The following is a 21,574-nucleotide window of genomic DNA, read 5'->3' on the forward strand; positions in this document are numbered from 1 at the left end:
TTAATGAACATGATTAACAATTTAAATTTAGAGCTACATATGCACACTATTTCACACACTGCCTACACTTTGTGTGCAATGTTAAATGAAGTTTTCCAATACTTCACACCAAAATGAAGGACTTGGGGTGAATTTGACCTTGTACAGCTCAGTGCACAGCAGCAAATGTAAGTCTGACATCAGAAACCCCGGAAATGGATTTTTGGCTCATCACTCTCCATATTTCTCAACATTTCTCCAAGATTTCATGTGTGCTGCGAACAATTCCCATGAAATAAGCCCCTTTTATCTCGACTTTAGCCTGACTGCTGCACCTTATCCTATTAGGTTTGCTGCATGCATTCTTTCAAACATTTTTCATCGGTAGTGATCTTATTTCCCCTGGCACCCAGAGTTCTCCCTCCTGAACAGATAAAGGCCTGACGGGGTGCCACCGTGGCCTCTCCTCCTCACTTGTTGTGCTGTTCCCGCTCTATAGGAGGACATGTAAGGCACTTTGAGATTTGTCTATGCTGGCAAGACACGGAAAGAAAGAAGAGAGATGACAGAAAGTAGAAGGGAGACAGGATAAGCGCAAGGGCTGAGCGAGAATGACAATTTTCTTTTCTTTGCATCCATTGTAACCTAACCACTGCAATTGTTGCTTTCTGTTTCCTTCCCACCTCTGCCTCTCTTTCATCGGCTTTGAGATTTGCTGAAGGCAAGCTGTAGGGGAAATCTATTTCAGTTTGCAGATGAAGATTGTTGAGACACACAGAGGAAACAACACCTTTAAAGAAACGTATTGATTGTGTGTTGGTTAATAGTTTGTCTGTGAAATGATGCGTGATGCTTCCAAACCATTAAATTGTACCTTGTTGCTTTACAGGCTTAATGATTACAGTATTGACGACTGGAGAATCAATATTTGATATTGAATATACAGGGTAAAGGTTACTGTGTATGTGTGAGTGTGTGTCCGTAACCCATTTTACGCAGCAAAATATCTACATTGATTTCAGTGCATAGTGTAGCTTTCATAATCAATGGCTATGAATTTTAATTTTATCAATGATGTTTATGCTTCAGTGTGAAAGTGAGTGTAAAGGGTTGTCTCTATGTCTCAGCCCTGTGATAGTCCGGTGATCCTTCCATAATGACATTGGCCTATTGCCCAATTTCAGCTCTAGCCCCCCCTACAAAGAATGTATGAATAGATTATCAAATGGCATACAGCTGGCTTTCCATCGCTTGCTACAGTACATTCAAGGACAGATAAAGAAAGAGAGACTAGATGTGTTGCATTGTAGCAAATTCAAACATTTCAAGCATCAGCGATGTAACTTTAACCGTGAACTTTTGTTCCTGGGAATAGTTGGGCTTTAACTTCACTGAGGCCATAAAATGTTTGTGCTACCCTTGCATGTTTAGGGGACATAACTGTCATGGCCGGTGCATTGCTTTGGATCCCAGAAAGCTCAATGTTGAGAGTGGCACTGTTTGGATGAACAGTTCTTGAGAAAGCTGTACTGAAGGCCACGCAAGCAGCCCATTCTGAACAGGCGTGTTTTAAACAGTCAGTATACTAATTAAAACTGGAAACTTAAAATCAGTGGAAAAAAACAATGCACTCAGTTACTCAGTCACACACTGGCTATCGTTGTGGGAAATTGTTGTAATGTTTACACTATAGTGGCAATTTGTTAAGTGTTTCAGGTTTTAAAATGTTATCATCATACTACATTAGTAGTATGATATCATACTACATGATATACTACATTAAGAGTTGGGCAGTGTCAATATTATATTGATATTGTGATATTTTTTGTCATAGCGTCAAATAACTAATTAAAACCAAACTTATCAGAAAAAACAAGCGCTTGAATATGCAGCAGCATGATAAGAACAACCTAAAAGGACAGAAACCATTTTTAGTTTGACCCATGTCCCATTCACTAACATGGAGGTGGAGGTTCCATGACCTGCACTGCAGCCAGCCACCAGGGGGGCGTTCGAGATGTTTTGGCTTCACTTTTGGGGAGCTGTCATGTCATACATCTTTAATATACAGTCTGTGGATGATTATTTATCAAAATCTTATTGTGTAAATATTTTGTAAAGACACCAATAAGTCATCCCTACAATATTGCTGCGACATTAATATTGAGGTATTTCATTAAAAATATTATGATATTTGATTTTCTTCATTATTGCCCTGCCCTAACTACAGTGAAGCCTTTTGATTTCCCCTGCAGTAAATGAATAGATAACATGATCACACTGTAACTTATATTCTAATTTATGTCATGCTCTCAGTGGCTCCTTTTTTAGGTACTTCTGTAAGATCTAGTGTGATTCAATACAACAGCTCAGCCATAAAGTCTACCTTTACAATGACAATGATGTTTATTTTTGATTGACAGTGTCAGAGAGGTGTAAATTATGGCTTTTGTATTTTGCAGTGGTGTTAAATTAAATTGATTCATATTGAGATTTTTTTTCTTGAGTAATTGATATGTTGTTGGTCAATAAATTTTCAGAAAACAGAGAAAAATGTCACATATTCGAAAAGCCCAAGGTGACGTCTTCACAATGCTTATTTTGCTCGGCCAGAGATACAGACCCCCAGAATGTTAAATTTATGGTCATACAAGCAAATATTAACATTTCAGAAATGAGGGGAAATTATGGTATCTTTAAACAAGTGGGAATTCACAATAGCTGCAACCTCCACGCCAAACATCATGCCTCCTAGGCAAAAACTGTTGCTGCAAAGGGGAGGGAAATTATTACATATATTAAATAAATAGGTGACTTGTTTCAGGTCTAATGGAGGTGTTTCTAATGTTTCCCCCCACTCTATTTCCAAACTTGAGGAGGGAAATATAGCACATTTTAATTTGATGCCATCCAGTACAACAACACTGCAAACTACCCTCAGTTGCTAGTTTTGAAGGTACTTGTAACTGAAACTAATGAAGTATAACATCAATAATAAACATATTGAAATTAACATGTCTCTGACAATGTCAATCAAAACTTAACATTATTGTAAAGACAATATGGCTATGCTGTTGTATCTATAAGTGTACCTTAAAAGTGGTTACTGAGTGATTTTTTTTCTTCAAACATCAAAGCCTTACTTTGACGTAAATCTGTGAATTTACCACAAACTGTCTAGCATGCTGCCTCTGGGTTTTTTCTAGAGTGCAGACGGCTGAATGAGCTCTTAAAAAAATAATCTGAAGCACATAGCAGTGTTTCACCAGTCTTACCTGCTTGCACTACATTGCACAACCGGAGCCAAATTTACATCATGACATTGTCTCTGCAATGCTTCTTTGTGTTTGACATCAAATGTCTCAAAGTGTCAAAGCTGTGCTGGCTCACTTCTTCAGTGTTTGTGTTCTCAGGATATCAACAGGAAACTGATCAGTATTACAGGTTTTGAGTCACAAATGCTTGCATGTTCATTTATTGGCCAGCAGAGGGCACTAAGAGTAAGCAGCTGAAATCACATCTGCCAAAGCTCCACTGAAGGAAGGAAGAGGTTTTATACATAATTGCTTATGTGCACACGTGTGGTTGCCACTTAAGTAAAGACTACACTGAAAGTAGCAGGAAAAGAAAATGTGGCCTTTTGCCTTTTGAATAAACCTCAATTGGATATAAACTGTAGAAATGTGTAAGAACACTCACCAGCTTACTGTGGTCTATTATGTGTTATGACTGTTTAGAAAGGTGATCTGGCTGGAGTGTCTGTGAACTCAGGCGACAACCAGCCCCCTCACGTATTCAAACATCCGACGTCTGCTCCACTCTCACCTCGAGGGGACACAGTCTTCCTCTCCAGCCCCCTCTTTCCCTTCTTATCTCCTGCTGCCTTCAGTGCGGACTTGTCAAATTTCCTACTCAAAGCTTGTTTGCTTGGAAATGTCAGCCACGGTGAAAGAATTTTTTGGTTATGTAACACATTAATCTATGCTTTTGCTCTTTTTTTTTTTTTTTGTGCGTGGGCTTTTGTGTGTGAAAGAGGCTTTATATTTGCATCCTGAAAAGACCCTATCCAGATTCTTGGCCTAAAATCATCCTACTCTGTATGGATTTAGCAGGTTGGATTTCTTAATTTGGCAGAAATGTGCCAGTGCATGATTCCAGCAGAACACAAGAGATTTAATGGTTCAGAGTCTGTATCAGATGACCTCTGGACAGAAGGTCAATCCTTGATCACTGCTTCTCTGTCTCCCTTTATAACTGACAAAGCTGTAAGTTTGAGGTTTTAGCAAAGTTTAAATGCTGGAAAGATGGATAATGAGACATTAGGGGTTGGTGAATCAGCTCATGAAAAATACAAGAGATACTTGTGCTAAAAAGGCACAAAAATATGGAAATTGCTTTTTCTCCCACTCTTTCATTTATCCAACATTTCCACCATGTGTGTGGCCTCGGAAATAGTTGAGGTGACCTTTCAAAGACTAGAGGGGATTAATGGTAAATGGGAGAGGGTTGAGGAAGTCTCTGTGGGTGTATGTGTGCGAGAAGGAGGAAATACAGTAGGGCCAGCTATTTTTTAATGTGGAAGCCTAGCTGGAGAGGAAACCTGAAGGGAGAGGTTTGCCAGGGACACACAAGGGCAAGAACAGGGAAACAAAAACAGGATGGCTCTCAGGCTGACATGGAACATTCTGGACCAGAGAGGGCGTTGACAGAGAAAGTCAGTGACAGTGTGACAGTAGGAAGCTGTGCTCTTCCACTGTGTTATCTCTGTTGTTCCTGCTCAGAAAAAAGGCTAGCAATACATCCACAAAGGAAGAAGAAATATGTGAGTGTGTCTGTGTAATGGCACTTTGGTATTGAAAGTATTTTATGATCTACTAAAGCCTGCCCGCACTCTGATAGAGTGGACATATAAATACATACTGTAATTTACATTTATACAGTTTTATCATCTTTTGTAATACGGCTTAAATTCACCAGATTGATGAGTGATATTTAAATCACCTCCAATCAAAGTTCAAATATAACAAATGGATGTTATGATAACTGACTTTTATTTTTGGGTCTCCCTCTAGCTGTGCAGTCCCTGAACAGCCTGAATGACCAGATTGCGAACTTCATGGTGACTGGGCCCAAGACCCTGGAGCCGGAACAGCCTGTCTTTCCTCCTCCCGAGAAGGAGACACTGCAGAAGTCCATGACCCTGATGAGGCATCTCCTCGTGGATGCACAGGTACAAGAAACAGTACATTTATTGGCTCACAAGAAGGCAGGTGGCGCTAGAGAAAGAGATACTCATAACTAGGGTTGTCAAAAGTATCGATACTCTGAAACGTATCGATACTCAAACGCTGTATCCGGATACAATACTAATTTACAAAAGTATCGATACTGACAGTGCACGCCAGCCTCAGCGCCTGTCGGGTGCGTGCGACGGGTCCGACGGACATGCGCTGTGCAGGCAGCGCCGGGCAGGCACAGAGCCCTCGCTGCAACCCGGCTTCTTGTTGTTGCTGTGCATGCATGCACACATTTCTGTTGCTGTAATATGGCCAGCGTGGCTGCAGGAGGATCAGAGCAGCCAGTTTTGGTCAAAAATGATAAAGGAAAAAGTGCTCTTTGGAAATATTTAGTGAAGTGAACACAGCACGCTGCAGACGGCAGGTACAGCCCCTCCTCTCACTAGCAGCTGAGCAGCTGGTGTCGCCAGCATCAAACTAAAATATAACTTCTAATGTTAATGTGGGAGCTAAGCAGAAAACTTTATCAGTCATGCCCGTCTGTAACATTAATAGACAATGTCAGTTTAACAGGACAACACAATTATGTGTGTCTGAAAAGTTATGTTAACTGCAAAGTCACAGATTGAAGCTGAAAAAACGTTTGGTTTCTCCCGTAACCCCTGGTTCTCTGATCACATAGTGAGTCAGAAACAGGAGCATCCTGAGCCTAAACTACCAACTCTATTTGATCAGCAACGAAAATATGGTGCCAATTCACCAGAAGCACAGAAAATAAACAGGGCTCTAGATAAATACATTTGTATGGACAGATCTTATTTCTGGTTGTTATTTATTTTGGGGGGATTTTTTGTTGTTGTCATTGATGTTACTGTTCTGATCTTTATTTAAAAAATGACATGCCTCTTAATTTTTTGCTGCTGTATCGAAAATGGTATCGAGTATTGAATATTTTCCTGGGTATCAATATCGAGTTTGAAATTTTAGTATCGTGACAACCCTACTCATAACTGACACAATTGATGTTGCATGGGATTCAGCTCTGCAGGTCTTATGCCTCATTTCCACTGCATGGTTCGGCTCAACTTGCACAACTCACTTTTGGTACGAGGTTCTTTTCTCTGTTTTGTTTTCCATTGCGGGGGTCACCATAGTGACGCCACATGAAACTGCCGTGACATCATCCTCAACATGACATGCGCTGAATCCTTTCCTCTGCAACCAAATAGAGGCATGTCTGTACTTCGTCAATTTTGTGGCGTAGTTTTGTTGGCTGCCTTTATTATTAAAACCTGGGTCGAGTGATTTAAAAATCTACTGTGGCTATAGACGGCAGCATGGCTATTCAAACATATCAGGTTTGTGCAGGATGTCTTGTGTCACGACAGTTTTCTCTAACCAGTCAGTGGTCTGCAGTGTTTCTACTCCACCCTTTAGTATTTGCTCAGCCTGCTTGGAACCTCGACTGAGTTTGTACCAAAGAAGTACCAGGTACTACCCACAACTTTTCTAAAGGGAAAAAGAACGAGTGGTGCTGAGTAGAGCCATGCTGTACCATGCAGTGGAAATGTGCCATTACTCCAGCAGTTGAAGGATGATTGGTATTAATGGTTTTATCATACCAGCATTTTTAACACACATCAATGTCTAAGTCTGTCACTGAGTCAGGATCTTAGAGTCCTAGAAATTTCAATAAAAACCATTACAATCAGTGAAAGTGGTGAAGTACATTAGTACAGTGCTTTTGTGAAAAGTTCTTTTTATGGACTTTGACACATTTGCACTGTTGACCAGCTGCAGTCCATAGAAGCTTGAGCTCTGTAACACTTCCTGAATAAAGTCACAGTGTTACCATCTTCTAGCACCACCTGTTTTCACTGAGTTTTGTGGCACTTTCATGGTGTGATCAGGGCACTTACATTTATGGTGTAAAAAATATTTGTGATGTGACAGAGGTATTGATCCTTTACACTAAAGAAAACAGGGAATTGCAGATGGCCAAGTGATCTGACTGGATGAATGCCATCTATACATGTGTATATGTGGTTTATATCACTGTAAATTGAATGTTTATGTTTTTTTGGACTTCTTTTCTATCAACACAAGTAATTTAAGGAGCTCACCTTGAGTAAGTTGTAATGGTGTTTCTTTTGTTTTTTGTTTTATCTTTTTTCTTTTCTATTTTCTGATCATTAAACTAAATGATTAATGTCTTAATAATTCAAAAATAGTAATGAAACTACAAAGAAAATGCAGGCAGCGCAACTGCGCCAGGTGAAACTGTACCTCCTAGGTCCGTTACAGTTAAGTCCCCGGCGAAGATAACAAAAACAAAGACTTATTTATTTCGTATTGTGCCTGATTTTGAATATGGAATTCAGCTACAGTTGCTCCGGTTCAAAATGTGACCAAACTTTTCTATGGATGTCAGTGTTTGGGCCATGACAAAGGCCAGAATATGGCCTGCAACAAACAAGGTAAGGCTTGCTGTTTCCAGTCGAGCCAATTGTCGGCGATGCCTTTTGTCCTGTGCTTTTGGTACATGATTTTGTTGATCACTTGCCGATTAAGAGGACTGAGCAGTGATTGACAGCAGTCAGTGACAGTATAAACGGTCAATAAAATTTTTTTTTTTTTTCGACAATTGTGAATGACCGCAACCACGAGAGGTCTTTGAGCACAGTTATAAATGTGCACACGAAGTATTAGGCTGATTGGTCCAGTAATATGTGCGATTGGCTGCAGACAGACCGATACTTTAGCCTTGTGGAGATAATGAAATTAATAGAAACAATAATTTGTTGCAGTGCTATGTGCAATGCAGTGAGATTATCTAGGACTAATATAGAACAAGACACATGTAATCCACCTTATAAACTGCTGGCTAACTAAAACAAATGTCAAAAAGATGCTTAAATTTGTGAAATCACAAAAGGGCACACCCTCATTTGTGCCAATACCTAGCAGACTTGCAGTGTAGGACTCGACTTCATGCTTCATTTTGCACCAGTGCAAATTGTTTGTGAAGACACAGAATGCTATTTCTGAGCTGCTCCGGCAAAGGGCCTCAGATGAAATGAAAATATTGACTTTTTGTAAGAGGGTTGCAACAACAAGGTTACATTTCCTCCATCAGAGTCAATTGCCACTTAAATTCCCTCAGTGTGATGACAGATCCACTGAACAGAGCATAGCGTTAGAAAATATCCTAATAGTTAATTTGTTTTTTGATGCCACCCCTCCTCTCTTCGACTGAATCCCACTTCAAGTCCTCTCATTCAGATATGACCCCAGTGGCCCTAAGATGAAGCTTCAGTCACCCAAGTCAGCAGCTGTGAGAACGTCTGAGGATTGATGTTTGTCGAGTGCTCGCGTGGCAGCTTTTGTTAATAAACGAATTTGCTGAATCACTGCTGTTGCGTCAAATAGAGACGAGGGGGACATGACATTTATTGGCAGCCTCTCTCCTACATCTCTCTCCCTTAGTTTTCTCTTCTTGTTCTGCCTCTGTTCTTGCTGGTAATTTCACACAACCTTTGTGAGGTGAGAGGAGGAAGAGGAGGAGATGAGAGGCTGGATTCCTATGAGCTCCAATTAGGGGAGGGAGGATGCAGCCAGCTGAAGTGGCAGTGTCAAGAGTGTGATTGAGCTGTTTGTGATTTAATGCACAGATGCTTGTTGTGTTAATTTGTTAAAGTGTCATCTGTGTTCCCTCATACAAACACAAATTAATTTGTGCTGAAAAATTTACAGTATGAGCTCAAATGTAGCAGATGTTGCTGAATAAAAATGGTCATGAACTGTAATCTACAACAAGGTTGAGAGGCTTTCGGCGCTTGCTGGTTGGCTAGTTTTATGTGTAATCATTTTTACAAAATTGGGTACCACACAGATCCAAACAAAATACCTACTTAGCATTTTGTCTCTTTGATTCTGACAGTTTCTCGCCTATGTCTCTGTGAGGCTAAAAAGTGTGTTTGATGCTCAAAGTTCAAGGAAAAATTCACTTGCACGCCAGGAAAGGAGACGTAGAGACTACCCAGTGACTGTTGACTGACATTGAAGGTTCCTTTCTCCTTCTTTTTTTCACTGTATCACTTTATCTCTCATTCTCCTTCTAAAAGACAGGTAGCCATCTTTCTTTCAACAACACAGCAGACTCTGTCTTGTTAATTTACTCACAGTCCAGGTACTTCTCATTCTGTCAGCACTTGAACATTGTTCTCTTTGTTTTTGTCATAGCACAAGTAAAATGTCATGAAGCAGGTTTGTATCCGTAAGGAATGTGCCTTTTTTTGTTTCCTCAGAAGAAGTTTCATGCAGTACAAAATTCTGCATATTTATTTGTCAGGTCCAGAACAGACATTCATGTTTTGAAATATAAGATGATTAAATGATACAATAATTTTAGGGTTTCTGTGTCGTGGATAAACTAGAAATGTCACAAACCTGGAAACGTGGCCTTCAGACATTTGATGGTTGGACAAATTACATGTTTCCATGACATTTTTAAAAGTGGATTTATAAATGTTCATGGACATATTCTTGTAAACGTGTTTTGACAGTGGCTGTGATCAAATGAAATTGGTTGCCCCTTTATTTTATTTTATCTCCACCTTGACGGATCCCCTGCAGTTCTGCAGTGACTGAAGGGGGGCGCACCACACCAGCCAAGAAACACACTGACTTGATGAGGTAGTTGAACACAAATCTCTGAAAAACATAACGTTTTCAAATCATCCTTCATCTTTCTCCATTTTATCATGACATATCATTAGAACATGGCAATTTTCACTACTATTGTCCTGCAAAAGGAGCTCACTGCAGAGCGGCTCCGTGTGGATCCTTCTTTTCCTCCAAGGGCCCATCTGGTGTATATACTGCAGTCAAACTGGGAAGAGACTGGCTGCTGAGCTTTTGCCACTGACCCTCTCTCTAACTCCCCTTCCCGTGCTGTACCCGGCTGTGACTACATTAACTGTGCTGTCAGTCATCAGTGGAGGGGAATGAGGGGAGAGAAGGGGAGAGTGTGAGCATAAGGGGGCTATGGAGGCAGATTGGAGGCCAGTAAAGGTGACTTTGTGAGTGACTGAGTGGAGACACTGATAAATAAGATCTAGCTGACCCCCTCTGACCTCCACTCTGCTCTAATCATCAGTGGAGAGCTGCAAACACGTCTGTCACTTTTACAGAAAAAGCAAATTCATGTGTCCTTTTTACAAGTACAAAGTTGCACAGATTTTCGAGCTAAAAAACAATGAATGTAGAAACATATTGGATCAATATTTCATGTAATGAAATTTCCCCAAAAAGGCAGTAATTGTGAGCCCTTTGTAGTTTGTATTGAACACAGTGCAAATCAATAGTGCTGGCATTGCTGGCTATTTTGAGAAGATCAATACTGCATGGCTGTAAAGTGTACAAACTTAGCTCGCAAGCGAAGTATTGTAGTGTCACAAAGTCTTCTTTTTCTGAACTCAGTGACATGGATACAGTATATATAAATCCCTGTTAGAATGTGATATGTTGTATGGAAGGAAATGGATGGTAAGTTTGACATGAAGCTTCACTAATCAATAATTTAATATTAATTGGGTGTCAATCTAGGGCCTCGTCCACACATACATGGGTGTTTTTGAAAACGTTTTTCCCTCCTTGTTCTTAAAAAAATCCTGTCTACATAAGCACCATCAGAAAAAACTCTCTTTCCAAATGAAAATACTAAAACACAATGGAAGCATGCCAAACAGCAAGCCCTATAACCCTAACCCTAAAGCCAGGCATAGTAGGAGAAAAACAAATATGTTGGCCAATCAGAAACCTAAAAAAAATAAAAGCTATTACTGGAAAGCTACCTGGAGCAGTGACCTCCATAGCGCATTCAGACGCCTCAATATAGTGGGAGAGTAATTGTACACTTCTGTGTAAATATGTAACAAGTCCTGTAAGCAAGGTTAGAACCAGCTCTTTCTTGGCCGTGTCCACTGTTGCACAAAATGTCGCCCTATATGTGACGCCTCACAAAGGAGATTACACGCTCTGACATTATGCCGCTTGTACTCGCGATCTCAATGAGATCACGAGTACAAGCGGCCGAAATGAGTTTCCTCCTCAGGGTGGCTGGGCTCAGCCTTAGGGATAGGGTGAGGAGCTCAGACATCCGGGAGGGACTTGGAGTAGAGCCGCTGCTCCTCCACATCGAGAGGAGCCAGTTGAGGTGGTTCGGGCATCTGGTAAGGATGCCTTCCGGACGCCTCCCTTGGGAGGTGTTTCGGGCATGTCCAACTGGGAGGAGACCTCGGGGCCGCCCCAGAACACGCTGGAGGGACTACATCACCCGGCTGGCCTGGGAACGCCTCGGGGTTCCCGCGGAAGAGCTGACAGAAGTGGCAGGGGAGAGGACTGTCTGGGCTTCTTTGCTGAGGCTGCTGCCCCCGCGACCCGGACCCGGACCCGGATAAGCGGAGGATGACGACGATGACAACGACGCTCTGACATTATAATTCAGTTTTCTCTGTTAACACATTAATACTATAAATTGAGTTTCTAAAAATCATAACCCTGGACAGAGTTTTACAAATGTTTGTTTTCAATTTCCGATAATGTAGTTTTCACGTAAACAAAAGGCCAAAACTCATAGAAAAACCTATAACGATACTCGTGTGTGTGGACGAGGCCTTAGTGATAAACCCACAGGCAAATTGTCACCTGCAGTTACCATCACCTCCTTGGTGCATTTTTGTGTCTTTTATGCTAGTTGTTTTGGTTTGACAGCTTGCAGCTTTTATTGTTTCTCATCAACCTCGTGTCCAACGTTACTGTTACCCCGTGTCTACTGGATGTGTATACAGGCAACTCTTTCCTAATATGTTCATGCTGTACATACGCATCCACTTTTTAAATTGATGAAATGTTTGTGTTTACTGCTTGTTCTGCTGCTGCCATGTGGCCAAAACACAATGAAGGGCTCATTTTTTTCTCCTTATACACGTGAAAATAGATTTGTTAATTTTAGACGTGACCGGAGACAGCTTTGTAGACTGGTTGTCTGTGAGGATATTAAATACATTGCAACATGCAGATGGAGATTTTTTCCACTGTATAACTGATTTGTTTCATTCTGCCATTTTTAAAATGACTTTGTCCTACGGTCATGTCTCACTTGAACTATGCCACACTGTCCCCACAATGGTGGTACTGCTCTGCTTTGTCTGTATCCATAATCTCTAAAAAAAAAAAAAAAAAAAAAAAAAAAAAAAGACAAAAAAAAAAGTGTGCAGATATAGAGAGTATGGACAGAAGGCTCCATCTGTGTCTGATCTGTGTCTGTATACGTATCTCACGTTGAGCATTAATGTGCTTTAATACTGCTTACTTTACAGCATATGCTAAGGTAATAATCCCCCTATCTATAGTTGGCATAGACTGGATACCTCAGTCAGTTGTATCGCATCACATCCTGTGTCCAAATTAATATTTCAACACAAAGGACTGACTTCCACATATATTAGCCAGTAGTGCTGGACCTGTGCCCAGGGTCATGGACGAGCGCAGGCTGCCCACAGTCTCTGAGGACCGGGGGGAGGTGCTGCAGAGGGAGTGAATGTGTGATGGGTCTGGCTGGGTCAGTCTGTCCCTCTCCGACTGGGGCCTCAGCTGGCCCTCCAGAGCACAATTCTTACCCATGCATAATACATCACCTTGGTCCCATCTGCCCTCTCAACCCTTCCTCTGACTTCACCAGGCCTGTCTAATAGGCCCTGCTCCAATGAGGGACAGCTAGATATGCTGCCATGTGCAACTATGGTGATGACTTATTGTGGCCCAGCTCAATCCCAGAGTGTGACAAATGAGAATGGAAATTGGCTAATTTGGTTTAAAGAGAGTTTTGTCTTCATCTGCTGTTGGAAATAACCAGGGAGTTTCCTCACTTTCACTCTGCTGTCAAAACATTCAGCACTTATTTTTAAAATACTAGAATTAATTCACCCAAGTTTACGGCTTCACAGTGTTGTTTGAATTTGAAAATGATTCTTTATTATCAAAGACAGGAAGCTTGAACTTGAGGTCGCTTGTTCAGCATTCTCTGTGATTATTAGATTTTCGATTAGTTTATCCCTTTTTCTGTTTGCCTGTCATCAAAGTTATGATTGCCTGATCTCTGTAAACGTTATGTGCAGTGATGGTACTTTATACAGACAAGGTCAAAACCCCTGTCATTGTTAATGCTGCTGCGGTCAAGAGTATTGCGCTTAATGAAATGCACAGGGATATCTCATTCATTGAGTGGATGGTATCCAGAAGGAATATGTAAAATTATGTCTTTTACTCTTTATCTGCTACTTGCAATCTCTTTTTTTTTTTTTTGGCCCACACAAAAATTGAATTGTGGGTGCGAGATGGATGATATTACTCCTCTAGCTGGTGGACTATGTTGAGCAGATTGAAAATGACAGCTTATCTTGTAAGGAATAAATTGAAAACCATTTCATTATGGGAATTCAGTTCTGAATGTTGCCTGAAGAGGAAAGAGCTCCCTGTCATAGTGAAACAGTAATGGTATGAGAATTGTCATGAGTCAGTAGGAAATCATATAATGTGAGAAACTGTATTCTCTACTTCTACTTGAACTGTGATAATCCATGTGGGAAGTCACACATTATCATAAAATGTGTAACAAATGAATCAGAATCTATCTTTGTATTTTATTTCATGCAGCTGGTGTCAGTATTTGGACACACACAGTTTTCTGAAAGAGATTAACACAACTTTGTCATTGACACAATAGTAAACACATTGTGTTACAAAAACATAATCTGCTTTCATGTATTTTACCAGCTGTTTAGACCACAAATGACTGCAGTGTGTTGAGAACTGGCAAGAAGCTGCATTGATGAAATACAATCTAAGAAAGGTAATCTGAGTAAGACCCATGAATTTGAAATTTTATCAGATGCCAGAAAACTGCAGCAGTTTATAATAATGAGGAAGGATTTTACGACTCTGGGAAATTATCACCACAGTAATTGTTTTGTCCGATTGCCAGGTAAACAGTTGAAATGTGGCATTAATTTGGGGCAAAAGTTGAGCCAGGAGCAACATTTTTTAGCTGGAGCTGCAACGGCATCTCATTGGAATGAGTGAGGGCACTGCTTCTTCTTCTGTTTCTGAAAACAGCTTTAAATATTGCTGCCTGGATACTTAAAGTCCCCCTCCAGACAGGTTTTAAAGTACTTATACTAATACTAATATTTTGTTTAACATGGTTTTCGCGGATGTTAAGTGAAGAAAAAACTCTGAAAGGGGGCAGGAAGCACATATACTCTTTCTCACTCATTAAGAAATTCTGGATCTGGCCTTTGCCTTCTATCACCACTGCTTGTGGTAAATTTCACCTTCCGCTTTTTCCAGTGCTGCTCACACTAGGTTAATCGATGGAAAAACAGTGTGCATCAAGATGGCTCAGACTCAGATGAGGAGTCTGTTGTGCACCAAAATTGGCAACTAGCAAACGTATCAGACTGCTAAGTGTAATTAGCATCTTTTATTTATGTTGTTTGTTACTTTGTTAGCTTGTAGGCTAACCGACAGTGGCTGACAATGCATTAATGGTTGTGAAACATACAGTAATATCTGAAATGATGGGTGTTTTGGTAGGTAGTGGAAGGAAGTTCACATCCCAAAACTGCAAACTCTACCATGTTTAATATCAGTAAGTTAATGTAAACTTTACTGTCTGCACTTACGAGTCCGCTCTGCCCTGGAGGTTTCAGGTTTCTTTGCTGGGGTTGGGTTGAAGTTTGTTCCCCCATTGATATGTGTTTCCCATATTAGACAATGATTGGCGTTCGTAGTGACGGAGAGCACAGACATCACCCTCTTCAGAAACAGCTCTCTCATGACAAACTTTGCACAGATGAAGTGAAGAGAAGTTAGTAGTCAAGGTCGGACATTTTAGGGGACATAAACATAAGAAAAATCCATTTTTGAGTGGAGGGGTTTCACAAAACTACAAAGTTCTAATAAGCATATTATATTATGGGGAGTCTACATTGACCACTATCACCAGTTAAAAGTCAATTTACATACAGTTCAGAGTTTGACTTGTTGGGGGGCCCACTTGCTCACCTGGTAGAGCAGGTGCCCCATGTACAAAGGCTGTGTCCCCACTGCAGCGGCTACTGGCCTGATTCTAACCATGCTGAATATATGCCATCGAACAAAGGCAAAAAAAGCCCCCCAAAAAACCTAAAAAAAGAGTTGGAAAAACAAGCTTCTGGCTTGTATGAAAGACTTCTAATTATCCTACTAGACTGCCTCCCTACTTTCTGTTACCTGAAAGAAATGTACTTCAATTGGTTCTCTCAGCTTGTAACCAAATACACTGGTTGCACTGGTTGTGCAATTTGTTTTCTACATCACACTCCCATCAGAGTGAAAAACAATTTCAGAAGTCTCAGAACCAACACTGAATGACTGAGTGACTGCCATTAACTGTGTCAACAGACAACAATAAGTAAACAATTTGACACAGTTTAAATTAGCCTCTAAAAGTTGATTGCTGATATATCAGTACCAGCATGTCAGCTGATGGGTAACAAGAAAGGTTTTCCACCAAAGTGCAAACTGTAAAATGTCCTGCTTAGCCCATATCTAGATCAATGTTTCTTCATAACCCAATCTATTTATAAAAAAACATTAGTTTATTTTATATGCACCATTCTTCATGAATTTGAATAGCAGTGACTTTTTTGCTCTTTCTGAAACTTTCCAGTATTTTGAATTGTTTGAGTTGTATACCGTATGAATCATGTTTTGAGTACTGTTTCAACACTATGAGATTTTCACAGTATGGTAACCATCTCAGAAAATATCCCATAAAAATATTTATGGTATCACGGTAATACAGAATGTATATTATTATCAGTCAGAGGGACCCATAAAGGAATGAAAACAAAATGCTTAATGATGGTTGAACAAACGTTTTATAACTTTTAATTGAAAATAACTGAAACCATTTTGTAAATGGAAGTATGTGTAAAAAGTCTCCCCTTAGAAAATAACAATAAATACTTTGCCAAAGCATAAATATGTGGAAGCACAGAGATTCTTTCCATGCACCTTACATCTAAAGAAGTATTACATGGAATAAATAAGGGCGTGTTTCAGGGGAGCTCTGTGCTACGAAAACTGAAAATGACTAGTTTATCGATTTGGGAGGTGCACTAAATAGAGCAAGGGAGAGAGCTGATGATTGTGCAAGCCTTTAATACACTGTAGAGTTCCCAAGCCCTACTCTCAACAAGCTTTAACCCTTTCAATCAAAGGTCAAGTTCTGGCTCTAACAAAGACATGCATGAGCTATGGGAATAGCACGTTAATAGTCTGCATTGATCTAGAATGCAATGCCTCAGAGATTCCGCGACTACCAGTCCTCGGAGCTAGTCCTCGAACACAGCTGGAGCAATGACTAACTGTCCTTTCTGGCCTCCTGGGATAGAGCAAGATAAATGTGCATCCTTCAAGGTGGAACGCAAGCTTGAGGTCAGATTCGAGCAAACAGCTAAGTAAAGACATTTAACCCAGAACAAAATGTTTTCAGATTGTAGATTAGGCTTGAAGCGCTGGACGGGTCCTCCCCAGGGAAATGGCTTTATTGGTTCCTCAAATCATTCGTGTTTGATTTTGGTGTTGAGTGAGAAAGCCACTTTAGATTGATCGGGCTGTATTGTGGTTGTGAACCCCACGTGGGATTGTCTGCAAAGAGATACAGGACCTTCTGTTTGGCTATAAGATAAAAGGGGATCATAATAACTGAAGCTATGTTGTAACCATATTTAGTTTATCCACTGTAGTTCTAGATACTAAGTGGCTCATAGAAGATCTTATTTACTGGCAAAATACTGTAGAAAACTTTGACCTTTTGATAAAGATTCACCATTACCATAATTAGATATGTGTTTTTTTATTTAAAGCTGTGAATGCCCTCAGTAAGGATGGAGGATTGTATGCTATTAGATCTCAAGGCTCCCAGATGGTCTAATAATGCATTTAATACTGTGTCTAATGACCCAGAATACTGAACTCACAGGAAATTTAATCAACTGAATAACTCACGCTTTTGGGTATTGAATAGAAATATTTGCACTGGCCGAGTCATACCTAGGTTGCTAGGCAACCTGGCTTGTCAGACAGACATTGTCACAGACAGCCATGCTTATGGTTAAATCTTTGTTTCTCTTTTTCTTGGCTTGTCATGGTAGAAAGAAACCTTTATCTCGAGTGTATGTATGTGTGCTCTGGCACTGTATAAACATAGATGTTCTTTATGTTTTTGAAAGTTCTTTCTCATGTTCCAGCCCACCCGAGCCCCTCACTGTGTGTCATGGTTAAACTTAGAAGATCACAAACTAAGAGTAGCTGCCAATTACAGGATAATTAAGTTGGTAGCCTGCTGGTCACAATGGCTAAGTGCTCTGCCTCTTCATGTGGAGAATAGTTTTTGTCCAAGCAAGGCCGACCCGCATCAGATACAACACTCTCCTAATCTAACTCGTTCATCTATTGATGCAGTCTAAGTGTTAACCTCAGTTGATGGGAGTGCTGCCCCAGGTGTGTGTTTGTGTGCACACATGAGGCTGTATGTTACCATGGAAACAGGGTATCAGAAGATTATTTTGCCCATATAAATGCAACATAGAGGCAAAGAGGTAATAGCAGAAGCATGTTTTTTGTTCGTCCATCTTGCTCTGTCCTTTTCCTCCTTGTGTTATATTCTTTATATTACCTTGCAGAGCCAGCTCTGTCCCAAGATCAAAGGCTTTGCCCTCAATTTTGAATGGGGCTTCAGAGCTGCTTTGGGCTACCTACTGACGCAGATGTGTGCTGTGTTCATAGTGACACTGTTTAGTGGAGGTACAGTCGTGACCCTGGTATGTGACTTAAGGTGAAAATGCTTTATAGCAGTGATACTCAACATGCAGCCTGTGGACTAAATCTCCAACCGTTTTCTAATTCACAATAAAGTTTAAATTAATTCACACTGGGATATTTTTTTTGTGAGTGCCAGAGTCCATAAAAAGCATCAAATTAGAGTTTGTTTACCAAAATAAAAGTGCCAGGGGAGGATCCCCAGACCCCACAACAGGGGTCCAGGCAAATTATTTGTATATTATTTATTTATTAATGTTTGTTAATTAACTGGCCTTTGGGCTCTTGGCATTTTGCAAAAGTGCCCCCTGAGCACAGCAAGTTGAGTATCCCTGCTTTAAATCTCATGAATGTGTATATGTGCAAAGATGCATGTGGAATCAACACTGTCTTCATTTCTGTAACCTGAAACAGGTGAACGACACCACATATGACTGTTCTGACCTTTTCCTTGTCCTGGCACTGCTCAGAATTAACTTTGGATTTGCATCTTACTATCAAGTGCAGCACAGTATCCCTGGTAACAGCAGGTAGTATCAAGGTTGTGAGACTTTAGAAAATTAAAACCTCAGGAGGTGTGGTGTAGGTGTGACTGTGAAGTATAAAAGCTACATTATGAATAAGGTGGCTCATTAAAATTTTCCTTAAACTTTTCTTGCCCCTGCTCAGTGGGAGTCATGTTTCACACAGTACACCTTATTGGCCTGAACAGTAGATGATGCTTATTAGAAGATAACCCCTCCCTTTTGAAATACATGTTTCTGGGTGAAGACTTTAAAGTGAAGAAACCCTTTGATAAAACATGCCCGTGATACGGTTCCCATAATTTGGGGCTTGAGGGATTTAAACAGGAAGTATAACATTGCCTTGTAGTGAGTGAGTTAACTGTGGGGCCACAACTTGTGCCCCCTTTGGCCTAGTTTTGTTTACATTTTGGCATATTGACACCATTAAAAGTACAGCACATTAACTCTTAACAGTCCCGATGAAACGTTAAAGGGATAGTGCACCCAAAAATGAAAATTCAGCCATTATCTACTCACCCATATGCCGATGGAGGCTCAGGTGAAGTTTTAGAGTCCTCACAACACTTGCGGAGATCCAAGGGGAGAGGGGGTAGCAACACAACTATACCTAATGGAGGCTTACGGTGCCCCAGATTCAAACGTTGCCTTCACGTGTGCGCGCTTGCACGTGAGACCAGCGAAAGCATGTGAACACACATGAACGCGGTGCCCATGTCTCACGGTCTCGCGCACAGAGAGGCAGTAGGAGCTACAGGCTACAATGAGGCTAAAAACAGAGTACTTGTTTTTCCAAACAGCTTTTTATGTCGGGCCTTCAGGACACTTGGATCACTACGGACGAGCAGTATGGAGATATTTTGTGGTTTCAATTATGTGTTTTTGGACGTTTGAATCTGGGGCGCCGTAAGCCTCCATTAGGTGGAGTTGTGTTGCTACCCCCTCTCCCCTTGGATCTCCGCAAGTGATGTGAGGACTCTAAAACTTCACCTGAGCCTCCCTCAGCATATGGGGGTCATTTTTGGGTACACTATCCCTTTAAAGACATGATGATTCTTAGAGAAGTATATTGGAGGAAATGTTATCCTAGGAAAGTGTAATTTGAACACATAGCCACATTAAATCTGATGATGTCTGTATATTGATACTTGACTGACCCTTGTTTAGGGTCACTGGTTGTCAATGAGAGACTGTTCACTTGCCAGCAGTTTGCTAGTGGTGGGTGAACGACAAAGAACAAAAAATTGGTCTTCTCATGCATAACAAGCAGTGGCGGCAGCCGCAGATGGTTTTGCTGATTCTCAAATCAACAGACTCTTTGCTGCAAGGAGTGACACTGAGGTTAGCTTGGTGCTCCCGGCCTGCATTTAGTAATGTCGGGTTTGACTTTGTGTCATCCTCTGACTCTGTTCATATTCTCTTTGTGTTGCCCTTTTGGAGCCCAGCCAGCATTATTGTAATATTACTTTACTTACTAGCTGCCGGCCCCACAGAGAAAAGCAGGCAAGAACAGGAACAGGCGAGCATCACGTAGTGCCCTTAGTACCCCCTGGGTAATGCTGTTTATTAAGGGCCATTATGAATCGACCGGAGATCCTGATATAGAGAGGGCAGAGAAGAGTGCAGGCAGCTTGTGAGAAGTGCCAGCGGATAAGAAAAAAGTCACGGTACACCAAATAGTAAAATGTAGAAGTGCTGGTTCTGCATACCAGTGAGTGCTGGCCCACATCGAGTCAGGGTATAATCAAAAAGAGGAGCGTCTGTATTTTTGATGGTATTGAAAATCATACCTTCAAGATTTCTTCCCTGGTATACTGTAATACCATGATGCCTTGTGCCTATAGTGACTAATGTAGGATCTTGTTGGTGACTTGTATCACTTTCGTGGATGTCTTTACACCAGCGTGTATATTGATTTGACATGTAGCGATGTCGTGGCATACATATTAGCATTTTAAAAGCAGGCAGTCCTATTTTACATTGGTAAGAGTTGGTAACACTGCAGTGGGGCTGAAACCCATCCGAGCACACATTAAGAGAGAGGCAGGATACATGCTGGACAGGTCACCAGTCTGTCAGGCTAACAAAAACAGACACAACATTCATTGTCACATTCATAGCTAGAGGCAGCCGAAAAAGTGTGTGATCACATTTCAGCTCAGACAAAGAAGAATCAATAAGCTTATGATGAACTGTGCTTTCCCTCCTTCTGCCAAACCTGCTACTATAGTTGGCCTTGTAATGTTGGATTCATCGACAAATAGATTTCCCTTCACATCAGATGTTTCTGCACTTTCTTTTAAACACAATAGAAATTGTTTAGCCCGAAGCTGCTCATTTCATGTGGTTCTTGATGGAAAAAAATAACAGTGGGAGCTCCGCTTTGGACTGCGCTGATTGAAAGATGATAAAATGTTTTTGAAATATGTGGTGAAGGTGAGGAGGAGGGAGTGTCACGTTGCAGACACATATCACTTTAGTAAACACAGCAAGGCGAGTCAGCAGGAGATGACAAATAGAACAATTCATAGCGGCCTAATCCGTGATTTGAAAAGCACTGATGCTGTCATCAAAGCCCTCTCATCACTTTGGATTATTCTCTCTTGAATGAGGTTTAAAGGAATCAATAAATAGAAACCGGACTTAACAATACACAGCTCAGCAGTGTTTAGTTTTGGAATAATCACTTTTTCAGTGGATCATAATGAAAAAATAATTACGGGTTGTATTATCTTTGGAATCATTAACATGTTGTGCTCAAGCATGAATCAAGGCCAGCCCTCTCCATTTCAGCAGTTTTGAAGAATTTATCTATGTAGTGCAGCTGTGGGAAAAGCTTATTGGCTCTCGTGGAAGCCTTGAGATAAGAATACCCAGTGCAACACTTGGACTTTGGGTTGTAAT

General features: G+C 40.8%; 1 protein-coding gene across 8 annotated transcripts in view; it reads left to right on the forward strand.

Moving 5' to 3' along the window:
• kazna (kazrin, periplakin interacting protein a) overlaps positions 1 to 21,574 on the forward strand; it is a 259,175-nt gene that overhangs the window by 26,944 nt on the left and 210,657 nt on the right. For all 8 annotated transcript variants that reach the window (XR_004502096.2, XR_004502095.2, XM_033634724.2 and 5 more), the window contains exon 2: positions 5,052 to 5,209. Coding sequence is in view for 6 of the 8 variants with exons in the window: in XM_033634724.2 (XP_033490615.2) it covers positions 5,052 to 5,209 (158 nt within the window). In the remaining 2 variants the exon portion in view is untranslated. The remainder of the gene's footprint in view (positions 1 to 5,051; positions 5,210 to 21,574) is intronic.

This window comes from Epinephelus lanceolatus, chromosome 8 (genome assembly GCF_041903045.1).
Source record: "Epinephelus lanceolatus isolate andai-2023 chromosome 8, ASM4190304v1, whole genome shotgun sequence".
In the NCBI taxonomy this organism is placed as follows: domain Eukaryota; kingdom Metazoa; phylum Chordata; class Actinopteri; order Perciformes; family Serranidae; genus Epinephelus; species Epinephelus lanceolatus.